At 55.9% G+C, this 18461-nt stretch overlaps 3 protein-coding genes across 8 annotated transcripts; 1 reads left to right on the top strand and 2 right to left on the bottom strand.

Moving 5' to 3' along the window:
* The first annotated feature begins 823 nt into the window (after positions 1 to 823).
* On the top strand, positions 824 to 8992 carry PPP4C (protein phosphatase 4 catalytic subunit). The gene is made up of 9 exons (XM_086375057.1): positions 824 to 906; positions 1142 to 1304; positions 4952 to 5003; positions 5944 to 5994; positions 6209 to 6310; positions 6901 to 7074; positions 7155 to 7281; positions 8264 to 8453; positions 8544 to 8992. The coding sequence occupies exons 2-9, from the start codon at positions 1207 to 1209 to the stop codon at positions 8671 to 8673; spliced, it is 924 nt and encodes a 307-aa protein (XP_086231183.1). The 5' UTR covers positions 824 to 906; positions 1142 to 1206; the 3' UTR covers positions 8674 to 8992.
* A 379-nt stretch (positions 8993 to 9371) lies between these two features.
* TBX6 (T-box transcription factor 6) lies at positions 9372 to 14208 on the bottom strand. 3 transcript variants are annotated; one of them, XM_086375046.1, is made up of 8 exons: positions 13339 to 14208; positions 13015 to 13252; positions 11879 to 12146; positions 11624 to 11770; positions 11455 to 11525; positions 10357 to 10430; positions 10091 to 10274; positions 9372 to 9997 (listed from the first exon to the last, which is right to left on the bottom strand). In XM_086375046.1, the coding sequence occupies exons 1-8, from the start codon at positions 13454 to 13456 to the stop codon at positions 9784 to 9786; spliced, it is 1314 nt and encodes a 437-aa protein (XP_086231172.1). In that variant the 5' UTR covers positions 13457 to 14208; the 3' UTR covers positions 9372 to 9783. The 3 variants fall into 3 exon arrangements, with proteins under 3 accessions (XP_086231172.1, XP_086231174.1, XP_086231173.1); XM_086375048.1 differs by having other exon boundaries at positions 14022 to 14187; XM_086375047.1 differs by having other exon boundaries at positions 13880 to 14146.
* A 387-nt stretch (positions 14209 to 14595) lies between these two features.
* On the bottom strand, positions 14596 to 17940 carry YPEL3 (yippee like 3). 4 transcript variants are annotated; one of them, XR_015154573.1, is made up of 6 exons: positions 17811 to 17940; positions 16962 to 17144; positions 16813 to 16856; positions 16490 to 16598; positions 16070 to 16163; positions 14596 to 15090 (listed from the first exon to the last, which is right to left on the bottom strand). XR_015154573.1 is itself a non-coding variant. In XM_086375068.1 (5 exons), exons 2-5 carry the CDS (start codon positions 17076 to 17078, stop codon positions 15001 to 15003), a joined length of 360 nt encoding a protein of 119 aa, XP_086231194.1. In that variant the 5' UTR covers positions 17079 to 17144; positions 17811 to 17940; the 3' UTR covers positions 14596 to 15000. The 4 variants fall into 4 exon arrangements, 2 of the variants coding, with proteins under 2 accessions (XP_086231194.1, XP_086231195.1); XR_015154574.1 differs by lacking the exon at positions 16070 to 16163 and having other exon boundaries at positions 16413 to 16598; XM_086375068.1 differs by lacking the exon at positions 16070 to 16163.
* Positions 17941 to 18461: the final 521 nt, after the last annotated feature.

Here is an 18461-nt window from a genome sequence, read left to right on the forward strand (position 1 = left end):
CCTCTTTTAGCCAGGTTCCCTCTCAAAACAACCAACAAAACTGCAGACAATAAGCAGCTGAGTTCAAGGGACCATTCTGGAATCAGGGAGGTCATGCTGACTGAGGTATACACTTGGTGTGGGGAACGTGGAGTCCTTTTGGCTTCTAATTTCCAAGGTCCCCAGGGCAGAGATTTCTCTGGGACCCTGGAAAGAGACTGGAATTCCTTCACCCACTGAACAAATACTTGTGTATGCCAACTGGGTCCAGCCTTGTTCAAAGTAAGCACTGGGCTGCAAGTGTGAACAGGACCAAGTTCCATCTCTCACGGATTGTAACGGGGGAAAGTGAAAGTGTTAGTAGCTCAGTCGTGTCCAACTCTGCGACCCCATGCACTGTAGCCCACCAGGCTCCTCCATAAGATTTCCCAGGCAAGAATACTGGAGTGGGTTGCCATTCCCTTCCCCAGGGGATCTTGCCAACCCAGGGATCGAACCAAGGTCTGCATTGCAAACATATTCTTTATCACTTAGCCACGAGGGATCAGTACTGGGGGGAGGTCCATTAAAACAGGTAAACAAAAACTTGTAACCTAAAGCTACAAGGCGGTGCCCCAGCTCCCTGAGTTTGAGGTCCCTATCAGCCTTCCCGGTGCCAATCAGCTTAGCCTACCATCACTTCCGCCCGCTCGTTGCCGACATCCGGTTCCTCGGGCTTATTGCCCTTCTTAGGCTTGAGGGGGTGGGGTAAGGGCGCGGCGAGGGAGGGGGAGTGCGTGTATGACGCCACATCCGGCTCGGGGCGGAACTGGTCTCCCGCTGCTTCCGCGGCGGGGCCGGAAGTAGAAGCGGTGGTGGCGGCGGCCCAAAGCGAAGGGAAGGAGGAAGAGAGGGAGCCCGAGAGCCAGAGCCGGAGTCGCCGCGGCGGTAATCGTCGGAGAACCCTCTAGGCCACCGTCCCCAGCGCGGGCCCGCGGAGTTCGACGGGAGTTAGCGGGGGGCGGCCCGGGCTGCGGGACGCTGGGGGCCCTGGGGCCGATGTGAGGGGAGGCGGGAGTTGGGGTGGGGGGGGCCCGGGCCAGCTCCAGAATCGAGTTGTCCCCGCTGACCCGGCGCCCCCTAGGAACACTCTGATCCGGGGGTTCATCTTCGCCTTTACCAGGAGACCCCTGTGCGGTGCGGAGGGGGCGGCGGCCCCGGCTCTGACCCGCGCCGGGGGGGTGGGCCATGGCGGAGATCAGCGACCTGGACCGGCAGATCGAGCAGCTACGGCGCTGCGAGCTCATCAAGGAGAGTGAAGTCAAAGCCCTGTGCGCTAAAGCCAGGTGAGCCCGCTGGCTCCGGGGAAGAGAGACTTCGGGTTTCGGCCTGGGGTAAACCCAGCTGAAAACTTTGGGCCTGGCTCATCCTGGAAGCTTTCCAGAGAGGAGCAGAATAGGGCCTCTTCCCTCCAGGAGCTACCAGCCTGTTGGGTGAGGACAGGCCTGGATAAAGATACTTGAAGTATTAGATGATGTGCTTTCAGTGGAGTTAAGTATAGAAAATACTTAGGAAGCTCAGGGGAACAACCCTGTCGGGGGGTGGGGGGGGCGGGGAATAGAGAATGTCTCTTGGAGGAACTGAACTTTGGGATAGATCTCGAAGAATAAGATGATAAAAGGAGGTGTCAGCAAGAACAGGAGTTCAAGGCAGGAAAGCTAAAGCCTTTGTGGTTTATAGTATTCTTTTAATTCCAGTAACAGCCCTAAAAGGTGGGTGGAATTGATCCCATCTTACCGGTGAGGACTCTCATATTCAACAGTTGAAGGATGGATCCTAAAGCCAGTTTTTCCTGTCTTGTCCCTTTTCGGGCCATAATGCAAGAAAGTGGAATTGGATTACTCATTGATTGTGGGAGCCTAAGAAATAGTAGTAAATAAGCCAGAGGAGAAATAAGCAAGGTGTGAAGGGAGGCCCAACTAAGGGTTCTGTGGGAAGTAGGATGAGGTAGTGATTAAGAGCCAGTCTTTGGAATGTGACAGCACTGGGTTGGAATCAGCTTTACCACCTCCTAGCCATGTTGGTGATCTTGATGTCTCTGAGATTGTTTCTTCTTCTGGAGATACTAAAGCAAGATAATAGTACTTACTAAGATGATTGTAAAGAGTATGTTGGTGCTTGGAATGTGTTTAGGTTTTGGTTAAATGTCAGTGTTAGACAAACATTAGGTGTTATTGTTCCTACTTTGTGGGAAGAGGGCAGTGCTGATAAGGACAGAACTTACTAGAAAAGCTGGCCTCGAAAGCTGAAAATAATTTGGAGGGCTGATGGGGGCAGGCCCACTAAAGAAGGGCATTCACAGCAGGAGGAGAACAGGGATAGAGGTCTAAAGGGTGTGGGCAGCTGTGAGGAGACCAGTTACCTGCATCGTGAGGAACTGTCTGTGGCTTCTACACACTGGAGAACCGTGTGGAAGGGGTCAGCAGAATTACCTCACTTTTTTTTTTTAACAACAGACCCGCTGTTCACCTTGCCTTATACTGGCAAAGACCTTATGTCTATTTCCTTCCCATAGCAGTCCTACAAAGTTGGAATAATTTTCCCCATTTACAGAATAGGAAGCCATGGCAGTGACTTGACTGAGGCCACCGATAAAGTGGCCATTGAGCTCTTTGTTTGGTTTTGCTTCACAAAGACCTGTCATGGCCAGGCAGGGCCTGTGTGGGTTTGTTTAACATACAGGGTCCCCTTTTAAATGCTCGTCTGTGATCCTTCATGTTTTGCCAGCTCAAGATTTCCCTGACCAGAGTAGCCCCAAGATGTTTTCAGATATCCCTGCTCCCTCAGTCTTCATTGGCATTTTTTTTAGGAACTTAAACTCATTGCTGCCTGGCACTGTTCTTCTTCCTGTAAGTTTCATGCCCCTCACAAGGCCTGGATCAGTGTGGCAGTGATGATAGCTAACGCTTGGATAGTGTGGGATTTTCAGAACAACAGAAGTTATGTGTTCAGTCTTCATTGCTCTTTGCAGCCCTGTGCACTGGGCAGGGCAGAGGTGAGTATTTCACAAAAGAGGAAACTGAGCCTCTTACCCCTGGTCTCACAGCTGATCGGAGGAAAAGCTGGTTTTGGATCCAGGTCTTTGACTGTCCTCCATGCTCACTACAGCCGTCTGACAGCCTGGCAGACATTTAGGCTCTGTGAATGGCAGCAGGGTGCTACTGAGGAGTGGGAGGGCCCTGTCCAGCTCATGAGATGGAGCTTGGAGGAACTCGGCTCGGGCCTGAGATGGCCACTGTTATTCCAAGCCCAGTCTGGAAGAGGCCCATCTCAAGCATCTGGCTGTGGCCTCCTGGGGACCAACCAGGGCCCCAGGCTGAGACTGGTGGTGTCAAGAACTTTCGCTTGCCCAGTGGATACCGAGACTCGAGACCTTGAAACTGCAAAGGCCTGGGAGCTGCATTTGCTCGTATTAAAAACATCAGCAGTTGAGAACAGCAGAAGGTTTTGAATGAGGTGGTCTTCAGGATGAAGTATAGCTTTGTCATCTGTAAATGGTATGACCCTGGTCCAGTCACTCTTAAGTCTCCAAGTCTTTGAAATTCTTGCAGAGCTCAGATGAGATCCTGCATATCCAGATACAGCATCTCATTCTTTGGTCAGTGGTCAGCAGTGAAAGTGAGCAAGCGTGAGCCCTGAGAGGGCTGGTGCCAGGGCCTGGTTCCCACATTGCGCTGAGGCCTTGCTGGCATGGAGGCAGGTTTTGACCAAGTCTGTGGAAAGGGCTGGTATAAAGTCTCAGGAGATCTCTTCTCTGAGTTCCAGCCACCCTCCAGCTTTGTGACCTGGATCCTGCCCCTTTTCTCTCTAAACCTCAGTTTCTTTGTCCAATGAGGATGGAAAGAACCTCCCAAGTCAGTTGGAAAAGTATTGTAAGCAGTGGTATGAGGATGTTTGGTACAAGATGCAGGACAGGTGGGAGAGCCTGGCTGCTCTCTGGCCCCTTGGATCACCACCAGCGGCTCTTCCCATTCCTGGAAACCAGGGCACACCTCCCTGGAGCTGCCTTAGTTACGCAGTGCACCCTGAGCCCAGGGAGCTTCTGGTCTGGTGGGAAGGGACTGGCTGAGAGAGTGATGGCTGAGCAGGTGCCTCCCACATCAGATTTACTTGATAAGAGCCAGACCCCAGAGCAGGCCGCCTTGATTCAGTTCCTGTCTGTGTGACCACAGCCGGTTTCTTCATCTGAGCTGTGGGAATCATCATAGCACCTGCCTTTGAGGGTGGTGGTTTGAGTGCCCGCATCATCCATGCAGAAATCTTTAACTACTGACCTGGCACATGGTGCGAACTGCAGTGTCCTCGGCTCCTGTGATCGTCAAGGACGAAATCTAAAAGCACAGCGCTACTTAAAGCTGGGTGTCCGTAATGGACAGTGATTTCCGTGTCAAGCTCGTTCAGGCAGAAGTAGATCACGCTGCAAGGAAAGAGGGAACCGAGTTCTCGCTTCCTCTGAGTGATGGAAGAGTGGCAACAGCATGTCGCCTTGAAGGTGGATCCGATGGCTGGCCTGCCCAGGGCACCACCCTTGTGCCCAAGAGCATTCTAGGGGAAGAAGGCCCCTGGGGTGGGGAGAGACGGGCTCTAAGAGCCCAGCCAAGGCACTGTGTGGACAGGAGGAGGAGCTCTGTCTTTTGGGAGTCGTTGCCAGATGTGTGAAAGGGAGCAGCCAGGAGGGTCAAGGCCAGGAAAGTCCCAGACTCCTTGGGAAGGCCTTGGATGCTGAACAAGAGCTGGGGCTTTGGCCTGTCGACTGCAGGGAACCACAGAAGGGTCTCGAACTTGGGGGCTGTGGTCAGCCTCGCCTGGGGGAATTGTGCACCTCCGACCTGGCCCATGGAGGTTCAAGCCTTATCCTCTCTTGCCCTGCAGAAAAGGTCAGAAATTGGGTTGGGCTGGCCCAGCTCTGGTAACTTTGGTCTTCTGTCTCCAGAGAGATCTTGGTGGAGGAGAGCAACGTGCAGAGGGTGGACTCCCCAGTCACAGTGAGTACCTGCCGTCCCTCCACAGCCTAGCGTGGTCTGTTAGGCCTGTGGGCGTCCTCCTTAGTCTTGTGGGCTCCAGGGTCTACCCTCATCCCTGGGAGCCCCATCTTCAAGAGAGCCTTGCTAGAAGAAATGGCAGTTGTGGGCATGGTCTTTGGAGTCACTGGAGGGATGCTCTTGGCCTGGGCAGAAGGACTCTAATTTGGTGAGTGAGTGAACTCCACATGTTCTGTGTGTTACCAGTGACTTTATTCTGGGTGCCTGGAAGGGAGTAGGGAGAGGAGGAGGCCAGGTCCTCTGGGAGCTGCAGGTCTAGCTGGAAAGAATTTGCTTTAGCTCTTGCCCACAGAATAGTTGGTACTCAGAGTGGGATGAGGGGATTGGGGTGGGAGAATAGATTTTCGACTCTGGGAAGTAGAGGCTTTCAATCCAGGGAAGATCCCCTGGAAGAGGAAATGGCAACCGGCTCCAGTATTCTTACCTGGAAAATTCCACAGACAGAGGAGCCTGGTGGGCTACAGTCCATGGGGTTGCAAAGAGTCGGGCGTGCCTGAGCACATGCGCACACGTGCACGCACGTACACACACTTGGCTCGGCCGAGACTGATAAGGATCTTCTAAACAGGGACTTCCAGGTGGCTCTTGCCCTCTGCGATGGCCCACATTCTGTCTGTGGAGTGTGTTTCTCTAAATAAATCCATTTCTTACCCATAAACAAATGAAGCCAGGACTTCCCTGGTGGTCCAGTAGTTAAGACTCTGTGTTTCCACTGCAGGAGTTGTGGGCTTGTGGGTTTAATCCCAGGTGGGAACTAGATCCCATGTGCCATGCAATGAGGCCAAAATTTAAAAACAAGTAAAGCAGTAGGGTGTTTTTGAAGGACAGCCCCTGGCAGTAGGGCTTCCAGACTGTGAGTTCTGACCTGCCTCCTCACTTCCAGGTGTGTGGTGACATCCACGGACAATTCTATGACCTCAAGGAGCTGTTCAGAGTGAGTGTGGGAAACGCCAGGAAAGGCGACCAGGGGGTGACTGCAAGACCCCTTTAGTTGAGAGTGGAGACTTTGGTGACAGGGTTGGGAGTCAGAGGCCTCTAGTTAGGTGGGCCCATTGTGGAAGAAGGGCCTCGACTTGACTGGAAGTGGGCCGCTGCAGTGGGTTGCGGAGAGTTTAGGACCAAGCTGAACCTTCTTCCTCCCTCCCCAGGTGGGTGGCGATGTCCCTGAGACTAACTACCTCTTCATGGGGGACTTTGTGGATCGTGGTTTCTACAGCGTCGAAACGTTTCTCCTGCTGCTGGCACTTAAGGTGGGACTCCCTGGCTTCTGGAGCCAAGACCTGGGTCACCTCTGGTCTGACCTGCCTGCATCCTTTCTGCCCTCATCTCCTGCCCCATCCGCCCCCAACTCTTGAGCTGTGCTGCTGGTGATGGACCGTTTCTGCTTGGGTGGTCAGGCAGCTTTCCTTGACTTGGGGGCATCTGATGAGGTCGAGGTGGGGGCGGCATCATAGCGGGAAGGAAGAGAGGCTCACCCTGTTCAGAAAGTGGCCCGGAGTGGAGTTCAGCTGGATACAGTATCCGTTGGTGGGAGAGAGGTTGTAAGAGGCCAGATGACAAGGTGCTCTAAATGTCTTGCTAAGGGCTTGGTCCGTACCTGGTGGATGAAGGAGGGACGGTTAGGTTTGTACTTGAAGTGGGAGGTGGGAGGGAGTGTGAGAGGATTCAACTTCGCATCCTCTGGAGGCGGGTCGGGGCGCCTGTGAAGTGAGTGTGGCACGATTCGGGCAGAGATGACCAGAATCTGGACCAGGGTGGTGGTGGTGAGCATGGAGCGGGGCTGGCAGACATGAGGACGTCAAGGAGGGAGGGACAGGCCCTGCACGGTGACTGCCTCCAGGTTCGCTATCCTGACCGCATCACCCTGATCCGGGGCAACCATGAGAGCCGTCAGATCACCCAGGTCTACGGCTTCTATGACGAGTGTCTGCGCAAGTACGGCTCGGTGACCGTGTGGCGCTACTGCACTGAGATCTTTGACTACCTCAGCCTGTCGGCCATCATCGATGGCAAGGTAGGCCCGCCGTGTAGCTCCCTGGGGACAGGAGGGCTGGGAGAGGTGCCAGGCCTGAGCCAGTCTTGCTCTCCCCATAGATCTTCTGTGTGCATGGGGGGCTCTCCCCCTCCATCCAGACGCTGGACCAGATCCGGACAATTGACCGAAAGCAAGAGGTGCCCCACGACGGGCCCATGTGTGACCTGCTCTGGTCCGACCCTGAAGGTGAGGTCAAGAGCTCTGTTCTTAGTTTGCTGAATGACCTAGGGGGTCCTGTGGTTAGATCTGGTGCCTGGAAGGGATGGCCCCGGGCAGGTGAGTTTGGGGCAGAGCGGGGCTGGTCTTTACTGGCATTGGTGCTTGATGGCCAATGGGCTGGCATCCTCTATAAGGAGCGGGGATGAGGGTAGCTGGGTGCTTTGAGCTAGGGGGTGGCGGGGTGGGGGGCATGTACGTCATACTTCAGGGGTTTGTTGAATGTGAATCATCGGCTTCCTGAATGTGAAGGGGCTTCTGCAAGGATCAGGCTCCCAGAATGATTGCCCCCAGAACTCGCCTGCCAGTGCAGGAGATGTAAGAGATGCGGGTTCAATCCCTGGGTCTGGAAGATCCCCGGGAGGGCATGGCAACCCACTCCAGTATTCTTGCCTGGAGAATCCCAAGGACGGGAGCCTGGTGGGCTACAGTCCATAGGGTCACAAAGTCAGACATAACTGAAGTGACTTAGCACGTACACACAAGGAGCCCTCGTGTTGTGGGCATCAGCTAGTATGGAGCATTGCCGAGATGAGAGCCAGGCCTCCCAGCACCAGTCTGGGCCTCTTGTGCTGTGACATGTGACACCAGCCTCCGCTCCCTCTCTGCCCTGTCCCTACCTCCCTGCTGGCTGGGCTGCCCTGAGTCACAGGTGCTGTCCAGCGTGCTTACTGTCAGCACCTCCTTTCACTCTTGCATGTACCTGTTTGGACAGTAAATTAGATGGTCACGCTGATAATCAGGCGGCTCCAACTATCAGGTAATTCTTTCTTCTTTGGAGCATATCCGCTTCAGCGTTTGCTGTCCTGTCCCGAGGCTGCCTCAGAATACCTTTGGGCCCTGTGTTCTTGCTGCACAGGCCTCACTGGGGGAGGGAGGCAGGCTCTTCTGCGAAGAGCAGCGGGCAGCCCTGAGGATGCGCTCTCACCATCCTGTCCCTTGCTTGCCTCAGACACAACAGGCTGGGGCGTGAGCCCCCGTGGGGCCGGCTACCTGTTTGGCAGTGACGTGGTGGCCCAGTTCAATGCAGCCAACGACATTGACATGATCTGCCGTGCCCACCAACTGGTGATGGAAGGTTACAAGTGGCACTTCAACGAGACTGTACTCACTGTGTGGTCGGCACCCAACTACTGCTACCGGTGAGCTGCCTGGGCTGGGGAGGTTGAGGTAGGGATCCAGGCTGAGCCACTCTATTAACACTGCTGCCCCTGCCTTCCCCCGCCTTCCAGCTGTGGGAATGTGGCAGCCATCTTGGAGCTGGACGAGCATCTCCAGAAAGACTTCATCATCTTCGAGGCCGCTCCCCAAGAGACACGGGGCATCCCCTCCAAAAAGCCCGTGGCCGACTACTTCCTGTGACCCCTTTGGCCCTGCCCCCCTCCGGCCCCCGGACCACTGTGACTCTGCCCTCTTCAGACGGAGGCTGGGCGTTGGGGGGCCTGTCCCCAGCTTTGCTCTCCCTGCAAAAGAGGGCACTTCGAGGGTGAGGACTTTTCTGGAGAGGCTGGGAGCCTCAGTTCCATGCTCCTCCTCCCGTCTCCCCACTTGAACCATGAAGTTTCCAATAATTTTGGTTTTCTTTTTTTCCTTTTTTTTTTTTTGGTTTGTTTTTAGATAAAAATTTTGAGAAAAACAAAAAAAAAAAGAAAAAAATTCTAATAAAAGAAGAAAAATGGTCTTTCGGTTGGTGTTGACTGGGTATGAGCAGCCTGGGACCTGGGATTCGTGTCAGAACCCTAATCCTGCCAGCAAGGTGAGGCTCAGCCAGTCAGCTTGCCCAGAGCCTCCTGGTCCCCGTCCAGTGCCAGTGATCGCTCCTGGGGGCTTCCTGAGTGCCAGAGAGAGGGCTGGGTTCTCAGGCAGCCCCATTTAATTCTCAGAATGGCATGTCAAGACAGATTTCTCCATCTTTCTGAAGAGGAAGCAGACCCCGAGCATTGACTTAGATTCACAAGGTCAAGCAGCTGGAAATGACAAGTCTTGATTGGGGCCTGCGTCTCCTCACAAAACCTCTGCTCACCCAGCCCCACTCAGGGCCAAAGACCATTAGCCCAGTGTTTCCAGAGCACTGATGTCCTTCGAGTTTTATTAACAAAAATACTCTGGACCTGAGAACAGACCCGTGTGGCTCGCCCTGGGGAGAGGGGGTAGGACTTGTAGAGCCCAAGGGTGAGGCTGGGGGTGGGAGTGCTGGTCCCAGGCCCCATTTGGCCAGGCAGAGCCCCCTCCATTCACACCGAGGTGAGAGCCTGGAAGGGGAAGCTGGCCCCAGCTGGACTCCCAGCGGCTTAGCCAGAGCTTTGAAGCCAGAGGGGGGTGGGAGCGAAATCAAAGTGTGAAGTGGGGTGAGGGAGGCCCAAGGCAGCCATTTGGTGTGGGGGAAGGGGTAGTGGAAGTGAGGGGGCAACAGGCCTGGGGGAAGGGAACTGGAAGATGGGGAGGGAGGCAGGCAGGGGGCTTAGCAAAGGCTCAGTACATTGGTTTGGAGCCCACATCTAGGTAAGCCCCAGGCCCAGGGTAGGGCAGTGGGAAGGGGCCCCCTTGGAGGAAGTGCGAGGCAAAGGATGCTGAGGGTGCTGCTGCTGGGTATCCTGAGCCTGCTGGCCCGGGCTGCAGCTCCAGGAAGGCGGCTGAGTAGGGCGCTGGGCGCCCAGAGTCTGGAGCCTCCGGGAAGCTGGGATTCCTGAAGAGCGGAAAGATATCAGGACAGGGGAGAGGGAACCTCCCCCCCACCTCAGCCCAGAACAGCCCAGCCCTGTGCCCCTGACCCACTCACCTGGTTGGAAGGTGACTGGGGGCCCCGTGGAAAGCGGCAGGGTGCAGCAGGTAGGCCTCAGCACTGGGGCCACCGCAGGGAGGAGCTGGGGCAGGGGCAGCTTCCCCAGGCACTGGGGCCTGCTCTGGGTCTGACTCCCGAACATCCCCACCCAGTGTGGAATCACAGGGACCACCTGGAGCATCTGGGGAGACAGAAGGGCCAGAGCGGGTTAAGGAGGATCGGCATCTCAGGCCTGGTCCCATCACCTCCGGAACGACACTTACCTCCACTCCCATAGCCCGCTGTGGCTGCCGGCTCTGGGCCCCGCAGTTTCCTCTTCACACGGGCATCTCGCTCCCTGGGGGACAGTGATGATGATGGTGATGATGATAATGGTGATGATGATGGTAATAATGGTGCTTAAACCAGGTGCCAGGCACTTCACCCAGGGACCCTATCAGGTAGGTGCCATTATTATACCCATTTTACAGAAGAAGGAATGGAAGGACAGAGAATTAAATGACTAGAAAACAGCAGTTGTTTAGTTGCTAAGTTGTGTCGGACTCTTTTGTGACCCCACGGATTGTAGCCCGCCAGGCTCCTCTGTCCATGGGATTGCCCAGGCAAGAATACTGAAGTGTGTTGCCATGTCTTTCTCCAGGGGATCTTCCTAATCCAGGGATCAAATTCACATCTCCTGCATTGGCAGACAGGTTCTTTCCACTGGGCTACCTTGATAACTTGTCAAGAGCGAGACTGTTACATTCATCAGGGTGATCCTTGAGTTAATATCTATCTCTTCTGCCTGACTCTAAGTGTCTTGAGGGCAAAGGCCAGCTCTGAGGGGTTAGGGTTAGTTAGAAGAAGCTAATGTCCTAACCAAACCTTTACAGCCCACCATAATCTGGCTCCCTATTGCCTCTTTCACTCCACACCAGCCATACTGTAGCATGCTCCTACCCCAGGCCCCTGGCATGTTCCCAGATACTCACATGGTTCCCTTCCATACTTCCTCCGAGTCTTCACAAACGTCCTCTTAGTGAGGGCTTTCCAGGACTCATCTCTCCAGTCCTGATCTTCCTTGCTTTTTTTTCTCTATAGAACTTATCCCACATATATATCCCTAACATATTTACTTCTCTTGTTTACTTGTCTGCTCTGCCCACTAGAGTATCAGTTCCATGAGGGCAGGGGCTTTGGTTTGTTCTGCATCTTCACTGCCTAGAACTGTGCCCGGCACATAAGCAGGTACTAAATAAGTATTTGTCAGATCAGTGAGTGACAACACATGTTTACTTACGTTGGGTTCCAGGAGTCCAGCACAGTGCCCAGCACACAGTAAACATTTGATGACAACGACTGAATGAGTGAATGATGCCCACCTCTTACAGTTTCGGCCATTCTCCCGGAAGCCCTTGGCAAAGGGGTTGGCTGCAATCTTCAGTTGCGTGATCTGGGGGTGGGGAGTGGGGGGAGGATGCTGTACACCCAGAATCAAGACTCTTGCAGCCAGGGCAGGGTGATGCCACCCGCTCCAGCAGGGTCACTCACCCGTGGGTTCTGGTAGGCTGTCACAGAGATGAACGTGGTCTCCGGGAAGCGGAAGGAGGCAACGCCCCCCCAGTGTTGGCTGCAGAGCTGGGCTGCCCGCACCAAGTGTATGCGGGGCTGATACTTATGCATGGAATGCAAGATCAGCTGGGAGGGAAGAAAGAGGAGTGACTCCCTACCCTGGTCCCACTCCAACCCTCATGGCGGGGGCGGGGGGGGGGGGCGGGGGCGGGGGTGTTCCAGCCTGGGCCTCACGTGGCCATGGGGGTCCAGTGTGCTGTTGGTGAGCTTGACACGGTGGAAAGACACAGGCTGCCGCATCCAGTGGGCTCCAGTGGCAGGGGAGTCCGGGTGAATGTAAACACGGTCAGGCAGGCGGGGCTCTGCCTTGCCGCTGGGCTCCCAGCGCCGGCCCTGCCAGCGGTAGCGAGCCCCATCCACCGGGACCACGTCCAGAAGAAACAGGTAGCGGGCCTCGGGGTCCAGGCCAGTGACTGATACTCGGCAAGCAGGGAACATGCGCCTGGAATGGGGGAAGGGACCAGAGAGTCCTGGAGCTACCCACTAGTCAGGGGTGAGCACAGCACCAGCAAGGTGGCATAGTCACTGGCTCATCCAGTTCTGTCACAGAGACTCGAGGAACGTGGAATCAGAACTCAGAAGGCAGGATCTTAGAGCTGTAAGCCCTGTCTCATCCCATTTTACAGATAAGAAACAGGACAGCAGGGTAGGAGCAGAGTCTGGACCCCTAACCCCTCAAACCCACTTGCAGAAGCAGGAGTGACACACTTTCCCCCCAGAAATCTTGCCAGGAGCCTTCTGCTCCCCACCCTGGTCTCCTTACTTCATCTTCAGCACCAGAATCTACAGCTGCTGGACAAACTTGCTTCAGAGAAAATAAAAAGAGGACTCACGTGCTAGTGCCTGAGTCCCTGGGCTAGAGAAAGACCCACTGACCATACTGACCATACCCCTGCCAACAAGATGACCCCAGAACTAGTCACATACTGACCCCTGATCCTGGCCAGATTTCCCTGATGCTGGTCAGTGGCTGGCCCTTGACCCCCGTTATAGTCTGAATCTTGAATCTAGGTGCAGACTGACCCCTTATCTAGACCACATACTAACTTAAAGCCCAGCTGGACTTCCTGTCCCTAGCCCAGAAAGATCTAGGACCCTTGCCATAGGTTAGTTCCTAAACCAGTCAGACCACAGACTGACCCTTGACCCTTGCCACAGAATGACCCCTGACCCAGGCCACAGTCACACTCTGAACTCAGGCAGAGGTCTAGCCCCCTTAGAAATCCCCACACTAGCCCCATCCCCAGGAACTCTGCCCTTCCCTCACCAGGAACACACTGGGTTCTCTGACCCTGGCCCAGCCCCCTCACCTCCCAGCTTTGGTGATGATCATCTCTGTTCCCACGGAGTTGAACTCTTTCCACAGCTCCCGGTTCTCCAGGCTCAGGCTGACTCCAGGGAGTGAATGAAGGCCCTCTGGGGCTGAAGGGGGCGGCGGCTCAGTGCCCAGGGCTGGGGGCAGCGGGGGTAGAGGTGGGGGAGCTGCCAGAGTTCGGGGAGCAGCCTCAATCCCAGAGAGGAAGCAATCCAGTTTGGGAGTGTCCAGATCTGGAGATGGGAGGAGAATGAGGGGCCAGCTGAGGGCCACAGCCCCCACCCCAATTCTTACACCGAACTCAATTCTCTCTGCTCACCAGGGTAGCGGTAGCCCTCTGCCAGGGCAGGCGGGAAGCTGGAATCTGCTCCAGGCTGGGGGGGCCCAAGGCGGTAGCCAGTCCCCAGGGAGGGGTACAACTCTCGTGGGTGGTACATGGAGTAGTCCTGTCTGGCCTCGGGACACGCTGCCTACAGTGCCCCAGTGCTGAGAGATGCCCCCTTTATAGCTCACAGCTCAGCCCCTTCCAGATCCAGGATCACAGCCCCTCCCCTCTTTGGGGCCCTGGAGTTAGGCCGGGGTGGAGACCCCTGGGGCCTGGAAGGGGTCCAAGAGGGGGCCGGATACCTGGGTACCCTCCCCTCCTCCCCTTCCCCCCAGGCTTCATTAGCCCCGACCCCCTGCCCCCTCATTACATAATTAACTCCTCGGCCTGATTGATCCCCGGGGCTCGACAGGGACGCAGTTTGGCGCTTCCGGCCAGCTGGTCCCCGTTCCCACGGGGGGAGCCCCGGCTAGGGATAAGCTACTGAGGGGCGGGGCCTGGACGCTGGGATGGAGCCTGGAATCCTAGGGCAGACCTTGGCGCCCCAGACTTTTCTGGCAGGTGACCCCCCACTTCACTTGGAGGACGAGACTTGGAGGGAGGAAGCATGACTGGAGGGAAGGAGCAGGGCTGGAGGGACGCGGCCTAAGCTTATTGTTACGCGGGGCACTGGGGACCTCGAAGAGTCCGCAGCCGAGGCCTGAACGCTGGAGTCCTTCCCTGCTCCCATTCTCTAAAACCTCCAGCCTCGGCCAAGTCTCAAAAGTTTAGAGACGTTCACAGCTCGACGGTCTCTGACCGCGGACGTCCCGGTTTCCCAGAAGGTCCCGCGTTGGGGAACCCTCGGAACTACACTACCCGGCAGGCTTAGCGCCGACCTTCGGCGCGAAGGGGACAGGCGGATGCCGCTGGGGCCGCTGGAAGCTGTAGTTGAGACGAGGTGGGCGGTGAAACCCGCTGCGCGGTTGCCTCCCAGGAGAGCTGCCCCTAGGCGGCGTCAAAACGCTTAGGCTGAGAAGATGCCGATCAGCTGAGGTCAAGGCCTAACGAGCTAGAAAGGGCTCCGGGATCTCTGCCAGCAGTGAGATCCGTCGCGGGTTCTAGAGAAGACAGCTGAGTCCCAGAAGCGAAGGCTCCCACCTTTGACCGCCGTGCCTACCCCATGCCTCCGGGACTCAAAGGGGAACAGGTCTATAGAGGCAGGAATCCGCATCTGAGTACCCCCTTCCCGATTCCACATGAGCCTGGGGCTGTCTCCACTCCATTGTTTTATTATGTACAAACGCTACAGAACAAGGGGAGCAGACACGCGTAGGGTAAGAGGGGCTCGGTGGGAGAACGTCACGGGGCAGATGGTGCACTGGGGCCAAGAGAGCAGCACACAGGCCATATCTAGAGGGCAGGCGGGGTAGGAAGGGGTTTAAAAACGAGATCCAAGCCAGCCAGATCGCAGGGAGGTGCGGGGGTGTCGTCCACTTTGTCCACCTTCCGATCTCCCCCCAAGGTCACAGTGCATGCAATAAAATATATGTACAGGAGCTGGATCCTTCCTCTGTAGGAGGCCTGAGGGTCCAGAGCTCCGTTCGGGTGAAGGGAAGCCAGTGGCGCCCCCTGGCGGCCAGGCCGGGCTGGCGCCACATACGTCAGGAGCAGGGGTCAGTCCCAGCCGTTGTCTTTGATCATGTGGTTGAGTTCAATGATGTACTTCCCCTCTTTGTACTTCTGGCTGCTCTCGAAGGCCTGTTCCTGAAAGGAGGGAAGAGGCTGTTATGCTTGGAGGTAGGGCAGGGCCTAACCAAAAGGGTAGGGGTTGGGGAGTGAATATGATGGGCCCCATTTTACATATGAGGAAACTATCACCCAAGAAACCAAGCCACCTGCCCACAGACACAGAGCTGGTATATGGCAGGGCCAGGTATCTCACTAATAGGGGATAGACAGAACTCTCTGAGTGACAGGTACTTTTCAAGTATTAATACTAATGTTGGCTCCAACAGAGAGAGGATATGGAAGCTTCTCAGAAGTTCCAGGGAATACAAACTGGTAGCCTCAGGACCAATTTTGGCCTATGCATATGTTTTGTTCAACCAACAGAGAGTTTAATAAAAATAACCTTCAGATACTAAAACATGGGGAAGGTCGTGCTCATTCCATTTGGCCAGAATGTCCCCCTCTGGAGATCTACGTTGCCCCTTTTGCAGATCCACAGAATCTGCTTGGCCCTGCAAGCACTTGAATTTTTGGCCTCTGGATTAGGCCACTTCTTTATTTTACAGAGGTCCAGAGCGGGCAAACCACCTGTCCAGGAACACAGAGCAAATCTATGGCAGGGCCGCACGCTTCTGTCTCTGCCTGGGGCATTCACCTCCCAGAGGCACTACAGCTCCAAGAGATGCCCGAGGATTCCTGTCCCTCGCAATTTCCCAAGAGCATCTCCTTTTGCTACATCTAATCTGATTCCCATAACAACCTTGGGTGTCAGTGGGTCCCTTTATCTTCCACTACCAATAAGGAAATGAGAGGATAGTGAAATCAGACGCTGAAGAACAGCAGTGGTGATGAGGGCAGTGGAAAAGGAGGCTCATGGACCCAAACTCTACGTTGCTGTGGGGTTTGGGGCAACTTCTCTGATCCTCTGAATGGCAATACGAAGCTGGGGGTCAAGGGTTTGGAGTTTAAAAAAGAGAGAGAAAATGAGGATTCTGGTCCCTGTTGTGTTACTTACCAGCTGTGTGACCTTGGGGAAGTTACCTAACATCTCTGGGCCTTCCTTTCTTCTTCTGTAAAGTGGAGATAATAACAGACTACCTACAGGATTGCTGTAATGAGTGAATGAGATAAGATATGCCAAGCATGTAACAGTGTCTGGCACATAAGTATTCAATAAACAGTCATTCTGATTATATTCTCATCTCAAAAATGGGAATGCTCGTGGCTGCGAGGAGAAGTATGAGTTAAGAGAAAAACCTTAAAAGCCCTTGTAGGATGTGAGAGGAGAGAACATGGTCAAGGGAAGAAAAGACAAGTTTGACTTGGGTGACTTGGACCTGTACACCCTGAAAGATTACCAGATGACTGCCTGTGAGGAGGAGGTGATGTGAGGTCAGGTCAAAGGCTAGCCTGAGGTCAGAGGTCACTGACTCACATATTTCCAGCCCAAAGTGGTCTTGCAGTTTTCACAATGGATGTCAGCGACAGCATGGAGGCCTGTCAGCAGCACCCGCTCCTCGGCTGGCCCGCAGCCCACGTTCACCCTGTGGGGACACGGGAGCAGTCCCAGGGAGGGTCCCTCCATCACAAAGCCCCCCTCTAGCTTGGATCCAACTGTATCTGTCCTTAGCACTCAAGAGAAGGGGGAGCACAGCTTCCTACCCAAACCAGGAGACTCTTGAGAGTCTCAGTATGATGGCAGGGGTCACAACTCACAACAGAGGTCAGAGAAAAGAAGACGGGAGAGTAGATACTCACACAGAGTTGAAGAGGTAGGCTCGCCCCTGACTGCCCTGGAAGGACTAAAGGGTGGGAGGGAGAGAGGAAGGGGTGTCAGGGCTACTGGTGGGGAGCTGCCAGGCAGCCCCTCTAGTCTCCCATTCCAGCCCCAGCTGTGACCTGGTTACCTTGGAGATGAGGTCGTCGTGGTTGGCCAGGTGAGCGCGGCAGTGGGCACAGCTATACCTCCGGTGACAATCATCCAGGTAGGCCTGAAACGTCTTGGGCTTTGAAATCCGCACCATGGCGGGGGCCAGGGGCAGTGGCCCCACGCGGGGAGCAGCCCACGGGGAGCAGAGGGAGCCCAGTGCCTGCAGGGGACGGAGTGGGCTGTCAGGACCCTGGCTACACACATGCAGGCACGCCCTGGGCCACGGGGACTCTCTCTGTCACACTTGGCTGCTGTGTTCTCTCCCCAGAGCCAGCAGCCTCTCCAGGGGCCAGAGCTCTCAGTTTTGACTCATGGAGGAGGCCTCAAGTTGCATCAATGGGGAAACTGAGGCTAGGAGGAGCCTCAAATGAGTCACCCACCTGCTTTCGGCCTCACCCCTGCTGACCTAGCAATTGAAACTGGAGGAAGGGTCTCCAGAATAGATGACTGTCAGTTCTTCGTTTAGGGGTAGCTTGCAAGGGGTTGGGGATTGTATGGTCCTTACGACCTCATCTGAACTGCAGGGGTTGGGGGTGACTTCCCTTGAGGTCCAGAGAGTTCACCTGGGGAGAGGATCCCTCACCTGGAGAAGGCAGGAGGCCTCACTGAGGGTGGAGGGTCATCTAGGAGAGGAGGGGCTCTTACCCGGGGGCGTTGGGGCCTTACCTATGCCAAGGGGATCTTACCTGCATCGCGGAGCCTTACCTGAGACCCCGGGGCTCACCTGGGGAGTAGGGGTGGGGGGCGGGCGCCGAGGGAAGGGGCAGTCCTCGCCGCCGGGGCGGGGGCGCGGGGCGACGCGCAGCCCTGACGATGCGGTCCTCACCTCGCCTGGGCGCGCGGGGGTCCGGTCTGCCGGGGTGGCCTGGCCTGGGAGAGGGGGGCGCTCCTGGTGGGCGCCGTCCCCCCCGGCCCGGGTTCGCAGCCGCCGCGACTTGTTTACACCGAGACCAGCTGCTGCCGCCGCTGCGGCGGGAGGGGGAGGGGGCCGGCCTCTGGTCCCGGCGGCCGCCGTGACCAATCGGCGTGCAGTATGCAAATGAGGGGGCGCGTCACACAGTGGCCAGCGCAGGCCTGGGCTGCCCTTCCCCCTGCTCCCGGCCCAGGCCAGCCCGGAAATGCGGCTGCGGCCCGAAACCCAGCCGGCCTGCCCCACGGCCCGGGCCTCGTCGCCCACCTGGCCTCCCGCGGTCCTCGAAGGGGCGAGGATCTGAGATACCTGACCTGACCTAGAATTAGGAGGAAGATGGTGTCTGGACTGGACGCACGGCCCCGGGAAACAATAGTCATAATTATCTGCAAACGTTTACCCACCGCTCGTGCCCACTCCCTTAAACCCCACAGCAATCGGAGGAGGTAGCTTCTGCTATTGTTTCCATTTTCCCGGGGAGCTAAGGTCCGCAGAGGTCCAGTAGCTCCCCAGAGCTTATCCAGCTGATAAAGAGAAGTTGAGATTCTCACTTTGGTCCATGGTTCT

The sequence above is a fragment of the Bos grunniens genome, chromosome 25, assembly GCF_055505025.1.
Source record: "Bos grunniens cultivar Pamir isolate PY7600 chromosome 25, Bosgru_T2T1.0, whole genome shotgun sequence".
Taxonomy (NCBI): domain Eukaryota; kingdom Metazoa; phylum Chordata; class Mammalia; order Artiodactyla; family Bovidae; genus Bos; species Bos grunniens.

Excerpts from the sequence above, each read along its gene's own strand:
- PPP4C (XM_086375057.1), top strand. The coding sequence starts at position 1,207 with ATGGCGGAGATCAGCGACCTGGACCGGCAGATCGAGCAGCTACGGCGC. Across the intron at positions 1,305-4,951 it reads GCCCTGTGCGCTAAAGCCAG|AGAGATCTTGGTGGAGGAGA; the intron begins GTGAGCCCGCTG and ends TTCTGTCTCCAG. Across the intron at positions 8,454-8,543 it reads GCACCCAACTACTGCTACCG|CTGTGGGAATGTGGCAGCCA; the intron begins GTGAGCTGCCTG and ends CCCGCCTTCCAG.
- TBX6 (XM_086375046.1), bottom strand. The coding sequence starts at position 13,456 with ATGTACCACCCACGAGAGTTGTACCCCTCCCTGGGGACTGGCTACCGC. Across the intron at positions 12,147-13,014 it reads ATCATCACCAAAGCTGGGAG|GCGCATGTTCCCTGCTTGCC; the intron begins GTGAGGGGGCTG and ends CCCCCATTCCAG. Across the intron at positions 11,771-11,878 it reads CACTGGACCCCCATGGCCAC|CTGATCTTGCATTCCATGCA; the intron begins GTGAGGCCCAGG and ends CTTCCCTCCCAG.
- YPEL3 (XM_086375068.1), bottom strand. The coding sequence starts at position 17,078 with ATGGTGCGGATTTCAAAGCCCAAGACGTTTCAGGCCTACCTGGATGAT. Across the intron at positions 16,599-16,812 it reads GCCTACCTCTTCAACTCTGT|GGTGAACGTGGGCTGCGGGC; the intron begins GTGAGTATCTAC and ends GTGTCCCCACAG. Across the intron at positions 15,091-16,489 it reads CCACTTTGGGCTGGAAATAT|GAACAGGCCTTCGAGAGCAG; the intron begins GTGAGTCAGTGA and ends CCCTCCTTTCAG.